A 22,590-nucleotide genomic window follows, 5' to 3' on the forward strand; every position below is an offset into this window, starting at 1 on the left:
GTCTGGGCCAACAGGGGACTGAGTTCCACTTGTAGCAATTTATAGTACTCAATTGGTATCTTATCGGGGCCTGGGGTCTTACCTAGCTTAGCTGTTTTAATGGCTTTCAGCACTTCCGATGTTTGAATGGGGGCGTTAAGGAGATCCAGGCTGTCTGAACTGAGGGAGGGGGGGGACTATTTGCCTCCAGAACTCATCCCTATCCTTCTGTGTGCATGGCTGTGCTGTATAAAGTGTGGAGTAGAAGTTTAGGAATTCTGACATAATGGATTTAGTGTCTGAACGCATTCCCCCTTGTGTCTGAATTGAGGGAATTACAGATTTTGGTCTAGCAAGTTTTACTACATTAGCTAGCAGCTTTCCAGTCCTATCTCCAAATCTATAAAACCGGCCCTTTCTATGTGTCTGGAACATATGGTCCTGCTGAGCCAGGGCATCTTCCCTAAGTTTCTTTTTCTCATAATATCTATCTCTACATTGGGGGGAGGGGTGCGCTAAGTATTGGTTATATGCAGCTGTCATTTCTGTTGCAGTGATAGTGTCTGTCCTTTTTCGTTTAGCATTATAGTGGGCAGTAAAGCTGGTAATTTGTCCCCTCATGACTGCCTTAGATGCTCCCCAGAAAGTTCCCGGCTCGTGGAGGTGTGGGGCGTTAAAGGTATAGTACTCATTCCATTGGGCTTTTAAATGTTTACTAAATTCAATGTTGTGGTATAGGTATGTAGGAAATCTCCAAGACTTTTGAGTAGGAGAGCTGGGTTTGGGGCCTAGCAGTAGCCATATGGGTGCATGGTCCGAGATTATAATGTCTGAGATATCTGTCTGTGGGATTTGCACGTGTAGCTGGCCAGAACACAAGAAGTAATCTATGCGTGAGAGAGTCCTGTGCGTTTTGGAGGCGCACGTAAAGTCCCTCCTAGTCGGGTTGCGGGAGCGCCACAGGTCTATGAGATCCAGTGAGTTCTTAAAGGTTGCTATTATATTTGTCTCTTTTTTCCGCCTACTAGTGTGAGCCCCTTCCTGACCTCTAATGTGTGCATCAGTTCTACGATCTAGTGGTAAGTCCTGGGCCAGATTAAAGTCCCCCCCCCATTAAGATTGGTGTATCAGCCAGTGCGGCTAAGTGGGTCTGGATGGAGTGCCAGAATAGTGGTCTGGGCTGGTTAGGGCCATAAATATTGCATAGAGTGTACGTTTGGCTGTCTAGCAGCAAGCTGGCTACGATGTATCTGCCTCTAGGGTCTATCTTGATGGGAGTGATTTGCACTGATAATCCTTTTCTCACCAGTATAGCTACTCCTCTCTTACGTCCTTCTGTGGGAGTGTAGTAAACCCTGTCCACCCACCTACTTTTTAGTTTCTCATGTTCCCCGTGAGTCGCGTCTCCTGCAGGAGAGCAATGTCAGTGTGTAAGCGTCCCAGATGTTGCAAGATGATACTTCGCTTGGCTGGGGAGGTAATTCCTCCCACATTCCACGACACAATTTTAAGGGGGCGCGCCATAGTGTTGAGGGAAGAGAGGTATGATCGATAAGTGCCTTTCAGTGGATGCAAAGGTTATAGGCTTAAACTGTCTTTGTTTGATTGTGGGGGGAGGAGTGATTTGTGTCAAAGGTCTTCCAGGAGAGTGAGAAACAGAAGTCTTGTGTTTGAGAGGGTATGACTGGTGCTTGAGTGACTTACAGTTTAAGGTGCCTGCGGGTAACAAGCTGGACGGAATCCGGGCGCCCCTCCCACAGCCTGAGGAGAGATAAATGCATACATGTAAAAAGATTACAACTTGTTCTCCAAGAGATGGAGAAAATAGAAGGGGGCAAGAGGAACACACAGAGGGCGGGGTCAGGGCGAAGGAGGGGAGGGAGGACACACCAGGCAAACAAAACAGAAAGAGACTGGACATCAAACCCCCAAGCGGGGTAGATATACATATTACCCGGGTCACTAGGGCTGGCCCGGGGCATATACACAGATAAACACATGCAGACAAAAACAAATACTTATCCTTGAGTTAGATAGCAGGAGAAGTCTCTGGTATAGGGCATCCATTCTGTAGCTTGAATGAGGCTAGAGGATGAATGTATACATGTCCCATCAACCCTCGCCATTGCGGGTTTCAGCATCCAGGAACTCTTGTAGCTGTTTCGGATTCAAGAAGAACTTGGGACCCTCAGGTGTCGTCAGCCTCAGCTTGGCCGGATATAATAGAGAGGCTTGTCGTCCCATGGAGTGCAGCTTGGAGCAGAGGGGTGCAAACTCTTTCCGTTTTCTGGCTACCTCAGCGGAAAAGTCTTGGAAGATGAGGAGTTTGTGACCTTCATAACTAAGGTCAGGTGTAGAGCGATATGCTTTTAGAACTGCCAACTTTTCCTGGTATCTCAGCATTTTGAAAATGACCTGCCTTGGTCTTTGATTAGGCTTGGATGGCAAGGAGTCCGGGCCCAGCCTATGTGCCCTCTCGATATCAAGCGGCATAGTCTCCTGGTCCATTTTCAGTAGTTTAGGCAAGGTGTATGCAGTGAATTCCAGTAAGTCTTTGTTTTTAATGGACTCAGGGACCCCCACTATCCTCAGATTGTTGCGGCGAGATCTATTTTCAAGATCATCTAGTTTATCTTGTAACGAGGAGTTGTGTCGTTCTAAGCGTTGTATGGCTATAGTAGATGTTTGTTGGGAGTCTTCCACATCAGATATCCTTTGTTCAGCATGTTGTAATCTATTGGCATATTGCCGAATCTCAGAAGTGAGGGTGTCCATTCCTGCCTGCAGTGTTTCCATCTTAGGCAGAAAAAAGGCTTTAAGGTCCTGGAGTAGATCAGGAGGCGGTTCAACGCTGATGTCTCTTTGGGCAGGGGAGGGAGGATCTTGATGGATTTCAGCGGCATGCTTCCTTGTCTTGTCTGCTGTTTTCTGCCTGCTAGACATGATGGGTATAGCCTGTGATGCAGATACCTTAAAATATTTATCGACTTTCATAAGGGAAGTTGTTCTCTGCCCTCTTTCTACACGTGGTTGTGAAGAGTAACTTCCGTTGGGATATGTCGCTGGTACTGCAGCAACAGAGATTACAGCAATGTATCTGAATGGTTATATGCTCCGCAAATTTAGACAGGTCTGGGACCTAGGCTGCATGGGTACAGAGCTCTATCTTGCAATGCCAGCAGTTCAGTGAGATTTTTTTTTACTCTGCAGCAGTATATGTACTCCAAGATGGCTTAGCAATGGGGGTGCTTTTGATAGAGGGGGTCAGTATCTACAGTATCTACAGAGGAGAATGCAGTTCTGGGGAGGGTACGAAATAATGTCCTGGATTTTGCTATTGTATGAGTAATAATAGCGGGGGGTATGCTGTTTGGCAGTGTGTGTTGGACAGGGAGTGTGCAGCAGGAGGGTGGTTGCAATGCTGGTGGTACTATAGAGTGAATATTGCTCCTGCCACTCCGGAAAGCGCCTGCACAGATTTAGTGCACCCCTGCCAGGCCTACCCCTGAGATAATATTAGGAGCCACGTCCCTAGTGGCCTTGTTCTCTTTACAGTTTATCCCAACAGTCTCTAAATCAGTGTCAGAGTGTCCGCCTCCATAAATAACCCAAGATGGGTGCCCTTAAAGGAGAGAAGCTTCAGTTGCGTAGATTGATTAGGGGAGAAAGATGGCGGCCGCAGTATAGGCCGTGCGTATGGTACCCTTCCCCGCTGTGGTTCAGGTCGGCTCGCCTGTGTGGGCTCTACTATGGCAATGTCCGCCACCAGAAAAAAAAAAAAAGTAAAAATAACCCAAGGTGGGTGCCCTTAAAGGAGAGAAACTTCAGTTGCGTAGACTGATTAAGGGGGCAAGATGGCGGCCGCGGTACAGGCCGTGTGTGTGGTGCCTTTCCCTCCTTACCGCTATGGTGCAGGTCGAGTCACCTGTGTGGCCTCTATTAGGACAGGTAGGGCAAAGTCAGGGATTCCGTCACCAGATCGGAGGAACACCACTCCTGTGTCTTTTCTTCTGCCGCTCCTAGCGCGGCTCTGTTCTGTGGGATCCCAAGTTGCGGGTGCGACGTCCAGGGACTAGAGCAGATGGAGCGCCCATCACTAGCAAAAAGTCAGCTGGCGGTGACCAGAAGAGGGTCCCCCAGCAAGACAAACAATGTGGGTCGCTGGATGGTCGCCAAACAGCAGCTAAAAAGTCACTTATGATGTTCTCATGTGCGGAGCTCTTGCTACTTGCTTCCATCCAGTAAGATCGCCCACCGGAAGTCACACTGTAATGTTTATAGATGCACATTATATATCAACAATTAAGTGCTGCATGGTAATGTTTATAGATGCACATTATATAGCAACAATGAAGTGCTGCACTGTAATGTTTATAGATGCACATTATATAGCAACAATTAAGTGCTGCACTGTAATGTTTATAGATGTGCATGATATATAAACAATTAAGTGCTGCACTGTAATGTTTATAAATGCACATTATATAGCAACAATTAAGTGCTGCACTGTAATGATTATAGATGCACATTATATAGCAACAATTAAGTGCTGCACTGTAATGTTTATAGATGCACATTATAATTAGCAACAATTAAGTACTGCACTGTAATGGTTATAAAAGCACATTATATATAAACAATTAAGTGTTACACTACAATGTTTATAGATGCACATTATATATCAACAATTAAGTGCTACACTGTAATGTTTATAGATGCACATTATATATCAACAATTAAGTGCTGCACTGTAATGTTTATAGATGCACATGATATAGCAACAATTAAGTGCTACACTGCAATGTTTATAGGTGCACCTTATATATCAACAATTAAGTGCTGCTCTGTAATGTTTATAGATGCACATTATAAATCAACAATTAAGTGCTGCACTGTAATGTTTATAGATGCACATTATATATCAACAATTAAGTGCTGCACTGTAATGTTTATACTGTAGATGCACATTATATATCAACAATTAAGTGCTGCACTGTAATGTTTATAGATGCACATTATATATAAACAATTAAGTGTTACACTACAATGTTTATAGATGCACATTATATATCAACAATTAAGTGCTGCACTGTAATGTTTATTGATGCACATTATATAGCAACAATTATGTGCTGCACTGTAATGTTTATAGATGCACATTATATAGCAACAATGAAGTGCTGCACTGTAATGTTTATAGATGCACATTATATAGCAACAATGAAGTGCTGCACTGTAATGTTTATAGATGCACATTATATAGCAACAATTAAGTGCTGCACTGTAATGTTTATAGATGCACATTATATATCAACAATTAAGTGCTGCACTGTAATGTTTATAGATGCACATTATATAGCAACAATTTAGTGCTGCACTGTAATGTTTATAGATGCACATTATATAGCAATAATTAAGTGCTGCACTGCAATGTTTATAGATGCACATTATATATAAACAATTAATTGCTGCATTGAAAGAATGTTCTCACTTGTGTGGCTGTAGCAACAGCACCATTTCATTTATTTTATGTCAGTTTGTAACATGGCATCTTGGGCATTGATTATGATACAAGTATCTTTTAGTACTGCCCACAAAGAACATTCATGCAACCAGACCCCATCCATACCCAACAGCTTCACAATTACATGCAAATCTTTGCTTGAATCTTTTCCTTTGTGAGTTTTCTGAGGTTCTCACATCTTTATTTCTCACGTCCCTCTTCATGACTTGGTTTCCTTTGTGTTGTTTATGAAACTGATGCCATAAAATGCAAACTATCATTATCTGATGCCCACCTATAGTTTGACTTGCTAGTTGTAGGTGCACTTACTCGTCTGATTCAATTTCGTTTTACATTATGCTCAGGGCCATCTTTAACACTGGGCAAAAGGGCCAGCTGCCCAGGGCCCAGTCTTTATTGAGGGGCCGGACTGCTGATGTCATGTGATATGGGGGGGGACACACAGTCAGTCCTAATACTGTCACAGTCAAAAGTTCTCTGCTTATATTTATTTGTGAGAAACTGTGCCAGACCGTGCTGGTGTCATGTGACATGACAAGCTAGTGCCATGTGCTGTTTTAGATGTGCACTGTGCAGCACTGAATGCTAAGCCCTAACTCAGCATCCAGCCAATCCCACTGCATCAGAAAAGGTCCTGCTGGGGTTACCACTGTTACCAGGTAACTGCTCTGGTGGTGGGGATTGCTTCTGGGTAGAGCTGACTGTAGGCGCATGCAGCAGAAAGCTGGAGCGGCAGGCACGTGAGGATTTGAGCATCTGTGCAACTGCACACACTGCTCTCTTCAGTCTTGAGGCTGTGTGTCTCATCTCACAATTTATCCATGCAGCCTTTGGCAGACAGCATCGCATACAGTCTGCTGGTCCCCTTAACCCTGCTCTTTCTGCTGTGGCCCTAAGATCAACTAACTGAAGTTTGTTAGGGGAACAGTGCTTTGTAGAAAGGTGTCAGTGGGAAGAATAAGTGCACACACGCCCCTCCCCCATGCAGCATTATCTACTGCAGGGTGAGAGGGAACTTGTTCCTAGCAAAGAAGTGACGTGCTTCTGTGGCTGATGTATAGTGTCATGCTGATACTTCACACATTAAGGTAAGGTTTATTTTTATAGTTTTTTTTTCTCTCTGTCTCAGATTTTACAGCTTCCCATAGTAGTTCTGCTGTTCCAGTCAGTAAACTTATATTTGTCTGCACCTCCATGCTTCCTCCTCAGTCTTTACGTTGCTTGCTCCTATTGGCTGCCCTAAATCTCTTTAACCAGCTAACCTCACACCAGAATCACATTCAAATGCATATTAAATTAATCCACAGTGGAGGAATTTATATATTTATTTACTTATTAGTACTGCTTAGGTCCAGCTTAGGTCCAGTTTCACATATTGCAATTTATTTCATTTTTTTAAAAATGATTAGCCCAGCAGTGGATGATGATAATTTTTTAAAAAATTTATAAAATAAATTGATTTAGTTGTTTTTTGGGATGTTGGGGTGGAGAGCGAAATTGCATGGGGGGGAGGGGCCGAGAAAAATGTTTGCCCAGGGTCAAGTCAATATTAAAGATGGCTCTGCATATGCTATGACCTATATCTTCTTCCTTTCTGGACATCTGTCTGATTTACATTGGTGGTGTTTGACCTAGGCTTGGACTGGTTTTCTCTATCTGGATTATGGTAGGATTGTGTTGTTACTACTGAGGAGATGGCTGGTCTATTCACTCCATCTCTTCATACCCATCATCCTACTGCTTTTCCATTGCACCAGCCTCAAGGTACTTTCCATGACCGTTGCATTATTAAGTCAAGACATTCTGGTCGGTGATTAGGATGTTGATAATAACTATTCTATCTCAGCTTCTGGGTCCAACTGTTGGGCTGACTTTTACTTTGCAGGGCAGTGTCACACCAGGACTTCTATCCTTTTAATCCTGGCTTTTATTTTTTAGATTAGTCTACATATGTTTATATACAGAAAGCTTTGTTTTGTTTCACAATATTTTGTCTGGCCCCGACTGGTGGCATCAACTTGTCAAGCCATGTGCTAGTCATATAAGATGTGAGCCACAGGTTAATATGGAAGTGCCATTTAAACTACATTATTCCTTCCAGAGTAATTACTTTCAGTGGTGTTTATACATCTAGCTACTGCTACCCTTACACAGGACCTTCTGTAAACCATACATCTGTAGATATGAACCTTGTATACTAGCACTGTTGTACTTCTGGTTTATCTGAGCCGGCAGCGAGCTTCTAAAGTTAGGTAATTAAGGCAGACTCTTCTACAGGTCTATATAGAACTTCCATTAGTTGTTTATGTTTTTTCTAGACACGTCAAGATCAGCAAAATATAATAAACAAGTTGTGAAAGGCAAAGACTCTAGCAGGGACTTACAAGTAATTCAGTACCTTATTCTGAGATTGTTATATTAAAGGCTTAATGATGTGGAGTAAAACTTTCCAATATACTTTCATTCATCTCTCCCTTTTCCTATAATTTAACAATAAACATTGTGTGCTTTCCAATCCCTATTTACATGATTAAATAATGAGCGTTATGTTAAATCCTAGCTTTTCCTTATCTCTTCTGCTGAGGACAAGTGGGGACAGATTTAGGTTACAAGTAATTACTGCATGAAATATAGGAATGCTGAATGGGCACTGTACGGATGTATTAATTGTATGAGAAACCACTCCTTTAACTTTATTTTCTATATAAAATGGCTGTTTTTACTCATTGCCACCACAACCAATTTAAATGGGCTGAGCTTGCAGGAACAAGCAGATATTTCTCTTACTAAAAAAAAAAAACCTTGTATCTCTTTCTGTACATACAAAGGCCAGCGCTTAGGGATTGATTCTCTATAGCTGGCTGGTCTAGCGAGACTTGAAGATGCCTTGTAAGTATTGTGTACAAATCTGCAACGAAAAGAAACAGAGGCGCCACACAAAGAAGAACCTAAGTGCAGTATGTAAAGTCATAACAATACTTTAATCAAACAGCCAAAGACACACACAATGTGTCTCTCTTAGAAGCAGAGGCAAACGTATATAGCATAAAACAGTGACAACACCGGTATGGATATAGGGTCCTTGCTTGGTGCTTTAATCAGCAGCGTTCCTTCTCCTGGGTTTCTTACTAATCCGATAAGAGAGACTTCAGGCGTCCCAGATGTCCAGGTGAACAAACCCCAATGCAGGAATTCCTTAACAGTGGTCCATGGGTGTTGTCTAACGCATTTCGCAGGTTACAACCCTCTTTATCAGAGGCTTCTCAATTATTGTTTAAAAGGCAAATTCTACCATGGGAACTTTATATAAGGGGCTCACTGATATTGCCATTATTTGCACACTTCATCTGTCCTGAATTGTCCCCAGCAGAAGAGATAAGATAAGGGGAACCTACAGTTTCAGTTTAAACAACATATACAAAAAAACAAAATCAGAATGAATAATATTGTTTCACATTGATGATAAAAAATGGTTTCTTCTAAAACTCACAAAGACAAAATAAACACAGACAGATATATAGGAAATCTTTTTATTAGACAAGAGGAAGAAAAACAAAAACCTTTTAAAATAACAGCTGATGGGGTGTATATGAGGATGGCCCTATAGCTGGGGTGCGCAGTAGTGTAGTGATAAAGGAATCATATTGCACGTAGGTAGGGTATCTTGCATTACCCAAAAAACACTGCCCCAGCTGTTTGTATTAGGGGGATGGACGATGGGCTGGGGAGACGGTTCTTTCGCTTGGGCAGAGGACAGCCATTTTAAAATAAATCCCATAAGAAAGACAGAGTTATGATCAGAACGCTGTGGGGCAGAGCATTAGTGTGAGGACGCCAGACGAAGATATCATACATATACATGTAAGGTGCGTTGGTATACATGAAAGACGTGTTTATAAGACATACATGTATGTATAAATATTGTTACAAACAATTCAGCTCATGCATCCAAAATGGCTGCCCTCTGTCTTCTGAAGAGTCATATACAGCAATCTAACTCACAAGGAAATACTTGTGCCCATAAAACACCCTTGCAAAGTCTAAAAGGTGTCTACAGCGGTAAACTTGTAGGGTCTTAAATACCCAATAACTATAGGGCCAACCCTATATATTCAGCAGGTGAAAGATTACTGCTAATCTTAAAAGGTCTACAAAAATCAAACGTCATAATCACTTTTAGAGAGCATAGGACAGTGTAGAGAGTTCTATAGGGTCAAACACTCAAATCCCATACAATGGCTCTCACAAGTCTTGGTGCATATGGGAAGCCATATAGAAATGTCAGGTATTCAGATATGGAAGAACATCTCACAGGTACAGCCTTTGTACTGAATGTTTTTGCCTTCTTAAGGCATTAGTGTCCTAAACAGCTCCCATATATAGACAAAAAGTGACACTCCCTGAAAGCCCTATAATATAGGAGAAATATATAGGGTTCCATCATATACTATTGTACAGTGAAAGCAGCAGGGATCAGAAATATTCTGTTATGTATATACACACACACACCAGGTATCACCCAATAATTTCCATGCCAATAGGATGTAGTGACTTTTCATGACCAGAAATATTGAACCCCACTGGCAGAGCCTATTCTGAGTTTCCTAGGACAAATAATGGTTTGGCCCAGTCACTTCTATTTGGTCAAATTTACAGAAACAGACTTTATATAGAAAGACAACAGCTAGAAAACCTATAGCTTTTTCTGTGAGTAGCTGAATTTCATGGTGAGGAGCAGCAGAGAGAATTAAACAGGGTGTGAACTAAAGCCCCATATCACAGAATATACAACAGTAACAGTCCAGTGTGGAAGCAAATATATAGGGACACACATCTTTCTCCAGGACTCCATATAATCTCAAAAAATCCTATAGGGAACCAGTTTTTTTATTTCCTAAATCGTACATCCTTATTGCCATTACGAGGCGAAGCAAAACAGGGATCAGTCGACAGTCTACAAAGGAAAATCTGTGTACGACAGTCCGGTAAGCATCACATTTCCTTAAGGCAAGAGAAATGGGGTTCGTTAAAGGATTCTGGGTGCATCGGAGAAAGGAAACCCCATGGACACGGAAGAATATTGATCCTATAAATAGAGAATACAGATTAAATCAAATGGGAAAATGTAAATGATCAAGTTTACTCCTCAACTTACCAACTCACAAATGATACTGGGAAAATCAATAATGTTACTTTGGAGTTAGATGGTCTTGGTGGTCAAGGGTTTGAATGCAAATTCAAGCACTTAGGTGGTGCAGGGTGCAAGAACGCATACTTTTGTTTTTATCAATTTAATGGTACCCAACAAGGATGTCCTTTATCCCCTTTTTTATACTGATCCCAGAGGCTGTATTAGCTAACATTTGGTTGAAACACAGTAACAATATGTTTCTTTAAGGGACACAGTACTAAAAAACACAAGAAATTAAATAATAAAAACAGAAATGTCTATATCTTAGCCTATATCCTAGCTGGCACTTACCAGGTGAGCTCCCCTTCTCAGGGGGGCATGGACAGAAATGTACCATGGCCTATTTACCTAAATATTATTATTATTATACTTTATTTATGAAGCGCAAACATATTCCGCAGTGCTGTCCATGGATACAATTCATTTAAGTAAAACAATATAAGACTTGTAAGAGACAGGACAAAATTTACAAACACATACAGGAGGGATTGAGGGCCCTATTCCTGTGGGAATTTACAATCTAGAAGGGTGATTTTTAGGATATGACTACCCCTTGTCATTCCTAGTTATGTCCCTCTTAGTAAAGGACAGCAAAAAAGGGTAGGGAACCCCTGGTAAGTGCTAGCTGGGATGCAGGCTAAGATATAGAAATTTCTGTTTTTAGGACTTAATTTCTTGTTATCTTAACCTACCTAGCTATCATTTACCAGGTGAGAGACTACCAATGCGTTATAAAAAATTTGAGGGTTGGAAATAAAAAAGCCATCAAAAAATATTGCAAAAGATACAAATTTATTAAAGGGATAGACAACACCAGAATTTTTTGTTGTTTAAAAAGATAGATAATCCCTTTATTACCCATTCCCCAGTTTTGCATAACCAACACAGTTATAATACACATATTATAAAATACTCAGCACACCAAATTAATACAAAAACAATAGAAATATTTAATATTCTCATGTATGTAAATTTAAAGAAATAACAATGGTAATGAATACCCTCATGAATACACAAAAATGCAGATATGGTAAGAGGTACCTAGTCTATCCTCATTCAAACTTGCATGTAGCGCACTCAGACACACACCAATTTCCCTTAGGCGTCCCTAAGGGAAAGCAAAAACTAGGCGTCTTTTCCAGATAGTTTACAGTGTAAAAAAGCACAAGGGCTAAAGAGCAATACTTTGTAATCCACTTGACAGACTTGCATTTTAGCCAATCAGTGCTCACTCCTCGGTAAATTCACGTGCATGAGCTTAATGTTATCTATATAAAACAACAAGAAGAATCTGTGAGTGGAAATCACAAAACAGAGGGCGCCTCGTAGTATAATACTGTGATGACAGAAATGGATATATGTACACACAAGACACACAAGAGTCTTTGGTAAGTATTATACTCACAAAAGTGGCAGCACCCACTTGTGCCGAGTCAGCAAACTGGAAAAAGGAAATTTATTCTTACCTGATAAATTTGTTTCTTTTAAGATACGATGAGTCCACGGATTTCATCCTTACTTGTGGGATATCGCCTCCTAGTCAGCAGGGGGCAAAGAGCACCCCAGCAGAGCTGTATATATAGCTCCTCCCTTCCCTCCCACTCCAGTCATTCGACCGAAGTTAGGAAGAGAAAGGAAAAGCCAAGGTGCAGAGGTAAATGAAGTTTAACAAAAATAAAGACCTGTCTCCTAAAAACAGGGTGGGCCGTGGACTCATCGTATCTTAAAATAAACAAATTTATCAGGTAAGAATAAATTTCCTTTTCTTTTAAAAGATACGATGAGTCCACAGATTTCATCCTTACTTGTGGGATACAATACCAGAGCTATAGTACACGGATGAAAAGGGAGGGACAAGACAGGGAACCTAAATGGAAGGCACCACTGCTTGAAGAACTTTCCTCCCAAAAACAGCCTCAGAAGAGGCAAAAGTATCAAATTTGTAAAATTTGGAAAAAGTGTGAAGAGATGACCAAGTTGCAGCTTTGCAAATCTGTTCAACAGAAGAATCATTTTTGAATGCCCATGAGGAAGCCACAGCCCTAGTGGAATGAGCCGTAATTCGTTCAGGAGGCTGCTGTCCAGCAGTCTCATATGCAAAACGGATGATACTCTTCAGCCAAAAAGAAAGAGAGGTAACCGTAGCTTTCTGACCCCTACGTTTCCCTGAAAAAATGACAAACAAGGAAGACAATTGACAAAAATCCTTAGTCGCCTGTAAGTATAACTTCAGGGCACGGACCAAGTCCAAATTATGTAACAGACGCTCCTTCTTAGAAGAAGGACACAAGGAAGGAGCAACAATTTCCTGATTAATATTTTTATTTGAAACAACCTTAGGAAGAAAACCAGGTTTGGTATGTAACACCACCTTATCGGAATGAAAAATAAGATAAGGTGAATCACATTGTAATGCCGAAAGCTCAGAAACTCTGCGAGCAGAAGAAATAGCAACCAAAAATAAAACTTTCCAAGATAATAACTTAATATCTATGGAACCCCTTGAAGAACTTTAAGAACTAAATTCAAACTCCAAGGAGGAGCAATTGGTCTAAACACAGGCCTGATTCTAGTCAGAGCCTGACAAAGAGATTGAACATCTGGAACATCTGCCAGACGCTTGTGTAACAAAATAGATAAGGCAGAAATCTGTCCCTTTAAGGAACTTGCTGACAACCCTTTCTCCAAACCGTCTTGGAGAAAATACAAAATCCTGGGAATCCTAACCCTACTCCATGAGTAGCCCTTGGATTCGCACCAATAAAGATATTTACCCCTTATCTTATAGTAAATTTTTCTAGTAACAGGCTTACGTGCCTGAATCAAGGTATCTATGACGGAATCAGAAAACCCTTGCTTAGATAAAATTAAGCATTCAATCTCCAAGCAGTTAGCTGCAGAGAAACTAGATGGAAATGATGGAAGGGTCCCTGAATGAAAAGGTCTTACCTCAATGGAAGCTTCCACAGTGGCTGAAATGACATGTCCACCAGATCGGCATACCAAGTCCTGTGAGGCCACGCAGGAGCGATGAGGATCACCGAAGCCCTCTTCTGTTCGACTCGAGCAATCACCCGGGGAAGGAGAGCAAATGGAGGGAACACATAAGCTAGGCTGAAAGACCAAGGTACTGCCAAGGCATCTATCAGCTCGGCCTGGGGATCCCTGGACCTGGACCCGTATCTCAGAAGCTTGGCATTCTGACGAGACGCCATAAGATCCAACTCCGGCCTGCCCCATCTGAGAATCAGGCTGGCAAATACTTCCAGATGGAGTTCCCATTCTCCCGGATGAAATGTCTGTCTGCTCAGAAAATCTGCTTCGCCGTTTTCCACACCTGGGATGTGGATCGCCAACAGATAACAGTGAGACTCCGCCCACTGAATTATCTTGGCTATTTCTGTCATCGCTAAGGAACTCCTTGTTCCTCCCTGATGATTGATGTAAGCTACAGTCGTAATGTTGTCCGACTGGAATCTGATGAATTTGGCCGAAGCCAACTGAGGCCAAGTCTGAAGTGCATTGAAAATTGCTCTCAACTCTAGGATATTGATGGGAAGTAGAGACTCCGCTTGAGTCCATACACCCTGGGCCCTCTGGGAGTTCCAGACTGCTCCCCATCCTATCAGGCTGGCATCCGTTGTCACTATCACCCATGAGGGTCTGTGGAAGCATGTCCCCTGGGATAGATGATCCAGCGACAACCACCATAGAAGAGAGTCCCTTGTCTCCTGATCTAGATTTATTTGAGGAGACAAATTTGTATAATCTCCATTCCACTGTCCGAGCATGTTCAGTTGCAGAGGTCTGAGATGAAACCGAGCAAACGGAACGATGTCCAGAGACCCCAGAAACTTTGTGAAAATTCTGGGTGCCGTGGCCAGACCGAAAGGAAGAGCCACAAACTGAAAATGTTTGTCCAGAAAGGCAAACCTCAGGAACTTGTGATGATCTCTCTGGATAAGAACATGAAGATATGCATCCTTTAGATCCACGGTAGTCATAAATTCAGCCTCCTGGATCAATGGAAGAATGGTACGAATAGTTTCGATCTTGAAAGATGGAACTCTGAGAAACTGGTTTAGACTCTTGAGATCTAAGATAGGTCTGAAAGTTCCCTCTTTTTTGGGAACTACAAACAGATTTGAATAAAACCCCTGTCCCTGTATTGGAACGGGACAAATTACTCCCATGGAGGATAGAGCTCTTACACAGCGTAAGAACGCCTCTCTCTTTATCTGGTCTACAGACAAGCGAGAAAGAAGAAACCTTCCTCTGGGGGAAGAATTTCTGAATTCCAGCTTGTATCCCTGAGACACTATCTCTAATGCCCAGGGATGCTGAACATCTCTTATCCAAGCCTGGATGAAGAAAGACAGTCTGCCCCCTACTAGATCCGGTCCCGGATTGGGGGCCAACCCTTCATGCTGACTTGGGAGCAGCAGCTGGCTTCTTGGATTGTTTACCCTTGTTCCAAGACTGGTTTGGTCTCCAGGTAGATTTGGCTTGCGAATAGTTACCTTCCTGTTTAGAGGAAGAGGAAGGGGGGTTCCCTTAAAGTTTTGAAAGGCACGAAAATTACTCTGTCAACCCCTCTGTTTGGATTTCTTATCCTGAGGGAGGGAATGACCCTTACCTCCTGTGATGTCAGAAATAATCTCCTTCAAGTCAGGCCCGAACAGGGTCTTCCCTTTGTAAGGAATAGCTAAAAGCTTAAATTTAGATGACACATCCGCAGACCAAGATTTCAACCATAAGGCTCTGTGCGCTAAGGTGGAAAATCCTGAACTCTTAGCCGCCAATTTGGTAATCTGCAAAGAAGCATCTGTAATAAATGAATTAGCCAGTTTGAGAGCTTTAATCCTATCTTGTATTTCTTCCAAAGTCTCGGTTTTCAGAGATTCTTCCAAAGCATCAAACCAATAAGCAGCCGCAGTCGTAACCGTAACAATTCAGGCCGCCGGTTGCAATAGCAACCCCTGGTGAACATAGATCTTTTTAAGGAGACCCTCCAATTTCTTATCCATAGGGTCTTTGAAGGCACAACTATCCTCAATAGGGATAGTAGTTCATTTAGCTAAGGTGGAAATAGCTCCCTCCACCTTAGGGACCGTCTGCCAAGAGTCCCTAATGGCGTCAGCTATAGGGTACATTTTCTTGAAAACAGGAGAAGGGGAGAATGGAATACCCGGTCTCTCCCATTCCTTAGCAATAATTTCTGAAGTCCTCTTAGGAACTGGAAAAACATCAGAATAAGAAGGGACCTCTAAATATCTGTCTAACTTACTCAATTTCTCTGGAGGAACCACTATTGAATCACAGTCATCCAGAGTTACCAAAACCTCCCTTAGCAACAGGCGGAGGTGTTCAAGCTTAAACCTAAAACATACCACATCTGAATCCGTCAGAGGTAAGACACTTCCTGAGTAAAAAAGTTCACCCTCGGATAGGACCTCCGTACCCTCCAATTCAGAGCCCTGGGAGGGTACAGCTGAGATCCCCACTAAAGCATCAGAAGTTGTATGGACCATGTGGTTATCCTTCCTACTGCGTTTGCCTTGAAGTACAGGAAAGGCAGATAACGCTTCTGAAAGTGAAGATGACATAACTGCAGCAATGTCCTGCAGTGTGATCACAGCAGAAGCTGCCGAGGAACTTGGAGCCACTTGAGCGGGCGTTAAAGGCTGTGACGCTTGGGGAGAAAGTTGCGGCATACTCTGAATCTCCTCAGCAAAACCATGAGAAGCATCCGCTTTTGACAAACTTTTATTAAAGAAAATGTGCTCTCTAAACTGTAATGCCCTCTCAGTGCATGAGGGACAAAAAGTAAGAGGGGGTTCCACATTGGCATTCAAACATAAAGAACATGTAATGCTCTGAAGGTCCTCCATGACAAAAAAAACAAGTTTGGGGGTGACACTGTTTAAATATAGGATGTGTTTAAACCCTTAAAATATAAAAACAGCCTAATATGACCGGTGACTATATTCAAGAAACCAGAGTGTAACTGAGCCTTTAATTTATTTCCCCAACACTCTGACCGTAATACTGTGCAAAAGAAAATGCAAATGCAAAGTTATAAATAAAAATCTGGTCTTAAACTAAGTCACCAATTTTATTGACTTAAACAAAATAGTGCACCATGTCGCCACAGCTCTGCTGCGGCGCCTACCTGCCCCCACACGACTATGAACACCGATAGCAGAGTGCCGAAGACCGCCTGTGTTCACCTTCACCATGCGGTCTAATGAAAAACACCGTAGTCTATCAGCGTACTCCTCTGGTGCCAGGATCTCCTAGTAAGAATAACAATGCGGCTTCTCAAGCGCGCAAAAAGCTAAGCCCAGCCTCTTGTGGGCGGACAAATAGAGCTCGATGGAACCTGGCTAACATAGTTTGTAAAATACAAAATGCCGGGCATCGTAACAAATTTAAATCACTTATACATAGTCCCATAAAAACAACCTTCCTGTATAGAACACTGAATAAACTAAAACAGCTGACACTGGAGTCTTATACCAAAAACTCTGAAGTGCCAATCTCCAGCGTCTAGCCCACAGTTCCAAAGTAGCGCAGTTTCTGTATTGTGAACACAAAATTGAAATTCCCACTGTCTGTCAAACAGAGCCATTCCGGACAGAAAGTAATGAGGGGAACCTTTACCATGTCCCAACACACTGTAGTTGTCAATAAAGACCCCAGGTGAATGACCCCTCACATCAGATAGGGAAAACAACAGACTATTCTGAGTTAATTTATGTCCCAGAATTTAAGGACTGCACATACCTCTATGCTGATCGACAGCATGCCTTGTCCCACACGATCAAGAGGTCCTTCTCCTCCTGTAGGCTTGTGGGAACAAACAGGGTCTTAGATAATATCTGCTAAGAACATCATCAGCAGGGCAGCACATAGTATGGGAGACGCAGTGAGAAGTGAATCCCACCAGTTACCATTGCTTTAAAGCCACCTGTAGCTCTACTCCAGAGGCTGACAAGGAATATGGCTACACCCTAAAAAAACAGCACACACTGGTACCATTTTAAAAATAAAAAACTCTTGATTGAAGAATCAAAACTAACACCTCACTTAACCTCTTCCTACACTAACACAGGCAAAGAGAATTACTGGAGTGGGAGGGAAGGGAGGAGCTATATATACAGCTCTGCTGTGGTGCTCTTTGCCTCCTCCTGCTGACCAGGAGGCGCCATCCCACAAGTAAGGATGAAATCCATGGACTCATTGGATCTTTTAAAAGAAAAGTAAATTTATGCTTACCTGATAAATTAATTTATTTTACAATATGATGAGTCCACGGATTTCATCCTTACTTGTGGGATATTAACCTCCTGCTAACAGGAAGTGGCAAAGAGCACCACAGGAGAGCTGTATATATAGCCCCTCCCCTTCCCCTCCACCCTCAGTCATTCGGCCAAAGGTATAGGAAGAGGAAAAAAGGAAAGGCTAAAAGGTGCAGAGGTGACTGAAGTCTACAAAAAATAAAATAAATCTGTCTTAAATTAACAGGGTGGGCCGTGGACTTGTCATATTGTAAAAGAAATTAATTTATCAGGTAAGCATAAATTTACTTTTCTTTTACAAAGATATGACGAGTCCACGGATTTCATCCTTACTTGTGGGAAACCAATACCAAAGTAATAGGACACGGATGAAAGGGAGGGACAAGACAGGAACCTAAACAGAAGGCACCACTGCTTGAAGAACCTTTCTTCCAAAAATAGCCACAAAAGAAGCAAAAGTATCAAATTTTTAAAAAGTATGAAGGGACGACCAAGTCGCAGCCTTACAAATCTGTTCAATAGATGCATCGTTTTTAAAGGCCCATGTGGAAGCCACAGCCCTAGTAGAATGAGCCGTAATTCTTTCAGGAGGCTGCTGTCCAGCAGTCTCATATGCCAGGCGGATGATACTTCTCAGCCAAAAAGAAAGAGAGGTAGCCGTAGCTTTCTGACCTCTACGCTTTCCAGAATAAACAATGAATAATGAAGACGATTGACGGAAATCCTTAGTTGCCTGTAAGTAAAACTTTAAGGCACGGACCACATCCAAATTATGCAACATACGCTCCTTCTTTGAAGAAGGGTTAGGACATAAGGAAGGAACTACAGTTTCCTGATTAATATTCTTATTTGAAACAACCTTAGGAAGGAATCCAGGTTTGGTACGTAACAACACCTTATCAGAATCACACTGTAGCTCTGAAACCTAAGAAACTCTTTGAGCAGAAGAAATAGCAACTAAAAACAGAACTTTCCAAGATAACAATTTGATATCCATGGAATGTATGGGTTCAAACGGAACCCCTTGAAGAACTCGAAGAACTAAATTCAAATTGGTCTAAATACAGGCTTAATTCTGGTTAAAGCCTGACAAAAAGACTGAACATCTGGCAGATCTACCAAACGTTTGTGAAACAAAATGGACAATGCAGAAATTTGTCCCTTTAAGGAACTCGCTGATAAGCCTTTCTCCAATCCTTCTTGGAGAAAGGACAAAATCCTAGGAATCCTAACTTTACTCCATGAGTAACCTTTGGATTCACACCAATAAAGATATTTACGCCAAATCTTATGATAGATCTTTCTAGTGACAGGCTTTCTGGCCTGTATCAAAGTACTGATAAACAAATCAGAGAATCCTCGCTTCGATAAAATCAAGCGTTCAATCTCCACGCAGTCAGCAGCAGAGAAATTAGATTTGGATGTTGGAAAGGACCTTGAATGAGAAGGTCCTGTCTCAAAGGAAGTTTCCACGGTGGCAGAGAGGACATGTCCACTAGATCCGCATACCAAGTCCTGCGTGGCCATGCAGGCGCTATCAGGATTACTGAAGCTCTCTCCTGTTTGATTCGAGCAATCACGCGTGGCAGGAGAGGAAACGGTGGAAACACATAAGCTAGGCTGAATGACCAAGGCATCTATCAGTTCTGCCTGGGGATCCCTTGACCTGGATCCATATCTTGGAAGCTTGGCATTCTGCCGAGATGCCATTAGATCCAATTCCGGTTTGCCCCATCGGAGAATCAATGAGGCTAATACCTCCGGGTGAAGTTCCCACGCCCCCGGATGAAAAGTCTGTCGACTTAGAAAATCCGCTTCCCATTTCTCTACTCCTGGGATGTAGATTGCTGACAAATTACTAGATTGGGCCTCTGCCCAACGAATTATCTTGGATACTTCTCTCATCGCTAAGGAACTCCTTGTTCCCGCTTGATGATTGATATAATCCAGAGTTGTGATGTTGTCCGACTGAAATCTGATGAATCTGATGAATTTGGCTGAAGCCAACTGAGGCCACGCCTGAAGCGCATTGAATATTGCTCTTAGTTCCAGAATATTGATTGGAAGTAGAGACTCCACCTGAGTCCAAAGATCCTGAGCCTTCAGGGAATTCCAGACTGCGCCCCAGCCCAGAAGGCTGGCGTCCGTTGTCACTATCACCCACGTGGGTCTGCGGAAACAAGTCCCCTGGGACAGATGATTCGGTGACAACCACCAAAGAAGAGAGTCTCTGGTCTCTCGATCCAGATTTATCTGAGGAGATAAATTTGCATAGTCCCCATTCCACTGTCCGAGCATGCACAGCTGCAGTGGTCTGAGATGAAAGCGAACAAACGGAACGATGTCCATTGCCGCTACCATTAATCCAATTACCTCCATATACTGAGCCACTGATGACCGAGGAATGGACTGAAATGCTCAGCAAGAATTTAGAATCTTTGATTTTCTGACCTCCGTCAGAAATATTTTCATCGCTACCGAGTCTATGAGAGTCCCCAAGAAAGGAACCCTTTTCTGTGGAACAAGAGACCTTTTCTCTATGTTCACCTTCCAACCGTGAGTTCTCAGGAAAGACAACACTGTGTCTGTGTGAGACCTTGTCAGTTGATATGTTGACACCTGGATCAGAATATCGTCCAGATAAGGCGCCACTGCTATGCCTCGCGGTCTGAAAACCGCCAAAAGAGACCCTAGAACCTTTGTGAAGATTCTGGGTGCTGTGGCCAACCCGAAGGGAAGAGCCACGAACTGATAATGTTTGTCCAAGAAGGCAAACCTTAGAAACTGATGAAGATCCTTGTGGATAGGAATATGAAGGTAAGCATCCTTTAAGTCCATGGTAGTCATATATTGACCCTCCTGGATCATTGGTAAAATTGTTCATATAGTCTCCATCTTGAATGATGGGACTTGTTTAGACCCTTGAGGTCTAATATGGGTCGGAAAGTTCCCTCTTTTTTGGGAACCATGAATAGATTTGAGTAAAACCTCTGTCCCTGTTCCAATACTGGAACCGGACAAATCACTCCCATGGTAAAAAGGTCTTTTACACAGCGTAAGAACGCCTCTCTTTATCTGGTTTGCAAATAATCTTGAAAGATGAAATCTCCCTCTTGGAAGACAATCCTTGAATTCCAATTGATAACCGTGGGTCACTATTTCTAGTGCCCAGGGGTCCTGAACATCTCTTGCCCAAGCCTGGGCAAAGAACGAGAGTCTGCCCCCCTACTAAATCCGGTCCCAGATCGGGGGCCGCCCCTTCATGCTGTCTTAGTAACAGCAGTGGGCTTTGTAGATTGTTTACCCTTATTCCAGTTCTGGTTGGGTCTCCAGACTGACTTAGATTGGGTAAAGTTCCCTTCCTGCTTTGTGGAAGAAGAGGAAGCGGGGGGTCCACCATTAAAGTTCCGAAAGGAACGAAAAATATTTTGTTTACCCCTCATCTTAACAGAGACTTATCCTGAGGTAGGGCATGGCCTTTACCTCCTGTAATGTCAGAAATAATCTCCTTCAATTCAGGCCCAAAAAGGGTCTTACCTTTAAAAGGAATAGCCAAAAGCTTAGTTTTTGATGACACATCAACAGACCAAGATTTGAGCCACAACGCTCTACGTGCTAAAATAGCAAATCCTGCATCGCCGCTAATTTAGCAATTTGAAAATCGGCATCAGTAATAAAAGAATTAGCTAGCTAATCCAAAATGTCATCTAACGGGGTCTCCACCTTAAGAGACTCCTCTAGAGCCTCAAACCAAAAAGCTGCTGTAGTAGTTACTGGAACAAAGCAAGCCGTAGGTTGTAAAAGAAAACCCTGATTAATAAATAATTTCTTTAGAAGACCCTCTAATTTTTTATCCATAGGATCTTAGAAAGCACAACTGTCCTCAATGGGTATAGTTGTACGCTTAGCCAGGGTAGATATTGCTCCCTCTACCTTAGGGACCGTTTGCCACGAGTCCCGAATGGCGTCTGATATGGGAAACATTTTCTTAAAAGTAGGAGGGGGAGAAAACATTATATCTGGTCTATCCCATTCCTTTTTTATAATTTCCGAAATTCTCTTAGGAACCGGAAAAACATCAGTGTAAGTAGGTACTTCTAGATATTTATCCATTTTACACAATTTCTCTGGTGGTATCATAATAGGGTCACAATCATCCAGAGTCGCTAAAACCTCCCAAAGTAATAGGCGGAGGTGTTCAAGCTTAAATTTAAAGGACATAGTGTCCGAATCTGTCTGAGGTAATACATTCCCTGAGTCTGAAATTTCTCCCTCAGACAGTAATTCCCTGACCCCCAACTCAGAACACTGTGAGGGTACATCGGAAATAGCTAATAAAGCATCAGAGGATTCAGTATTCACATTAATACCTGACCTACTGTGTTTACCCTGTAACACTGGTAATTTAGATAATACCTCTGTAAGGGTAGTTGACATAACTGCAGCCATCTCCTGCAGAGTAAAGGAATTAGACGCACTAGATGTACTAGGCGTCACTTGCGTGGGCGTTAAAGGTTGTGACACTTGGGGAGAATTGGATGGCATATCCTGATTTTCTTCAAACTGAGAATCATCCTTAGACACACTATCTTTAC

The 22,590-nt window shown here is 42.4% G+C and overlaps 1 protein-coding gene across 3 annotated transcripts in view; it reads right to left on the reverse strand.

Moving 5' to 3' along the window:
* Positions 1-9,019: 9,019 nt before the first annotated feature.
* Positions 9,020-22,590, reverse strand: part of PPP1R37 (protein phosphatase 1 regulatory subunit 37) — a 242,948-nt gene continuing 229,377 nt past the window's right edge. Inside the window, exon 12 of one of the 3 annotated variants that reach the window (XM_053688799.1) lies at positions 9,020-10,589. In XM_053688799.1, coding sequence (XP_053544774.1) covers positions 10,372-10,589 — 218 coding nt within the window. In that variant the 3' untranslated portion in view covers positions 9,020-10,371. The remainder of the gene's footprint in view (positions 10,590-22,590) is intronic. The other 2 variants (XM_053688801.1, XM_053688800.1) reach the window with 2 other exon arrangements.

The sequence above is a fragment of the Bombina bombina genome, chromosome 7 (assembly GCF_027579735.1).
Source record: "Bombina bombina isolate aBomBom1 chromosome 7, aBomBom1.pri, whole genome shotgun sequence".
Lineage (NCBI taxonomy): Eukaryota > Metazoa > Chordata > Amphibia > Anura > Bombinatoridae > Bombina > Bombina bombina.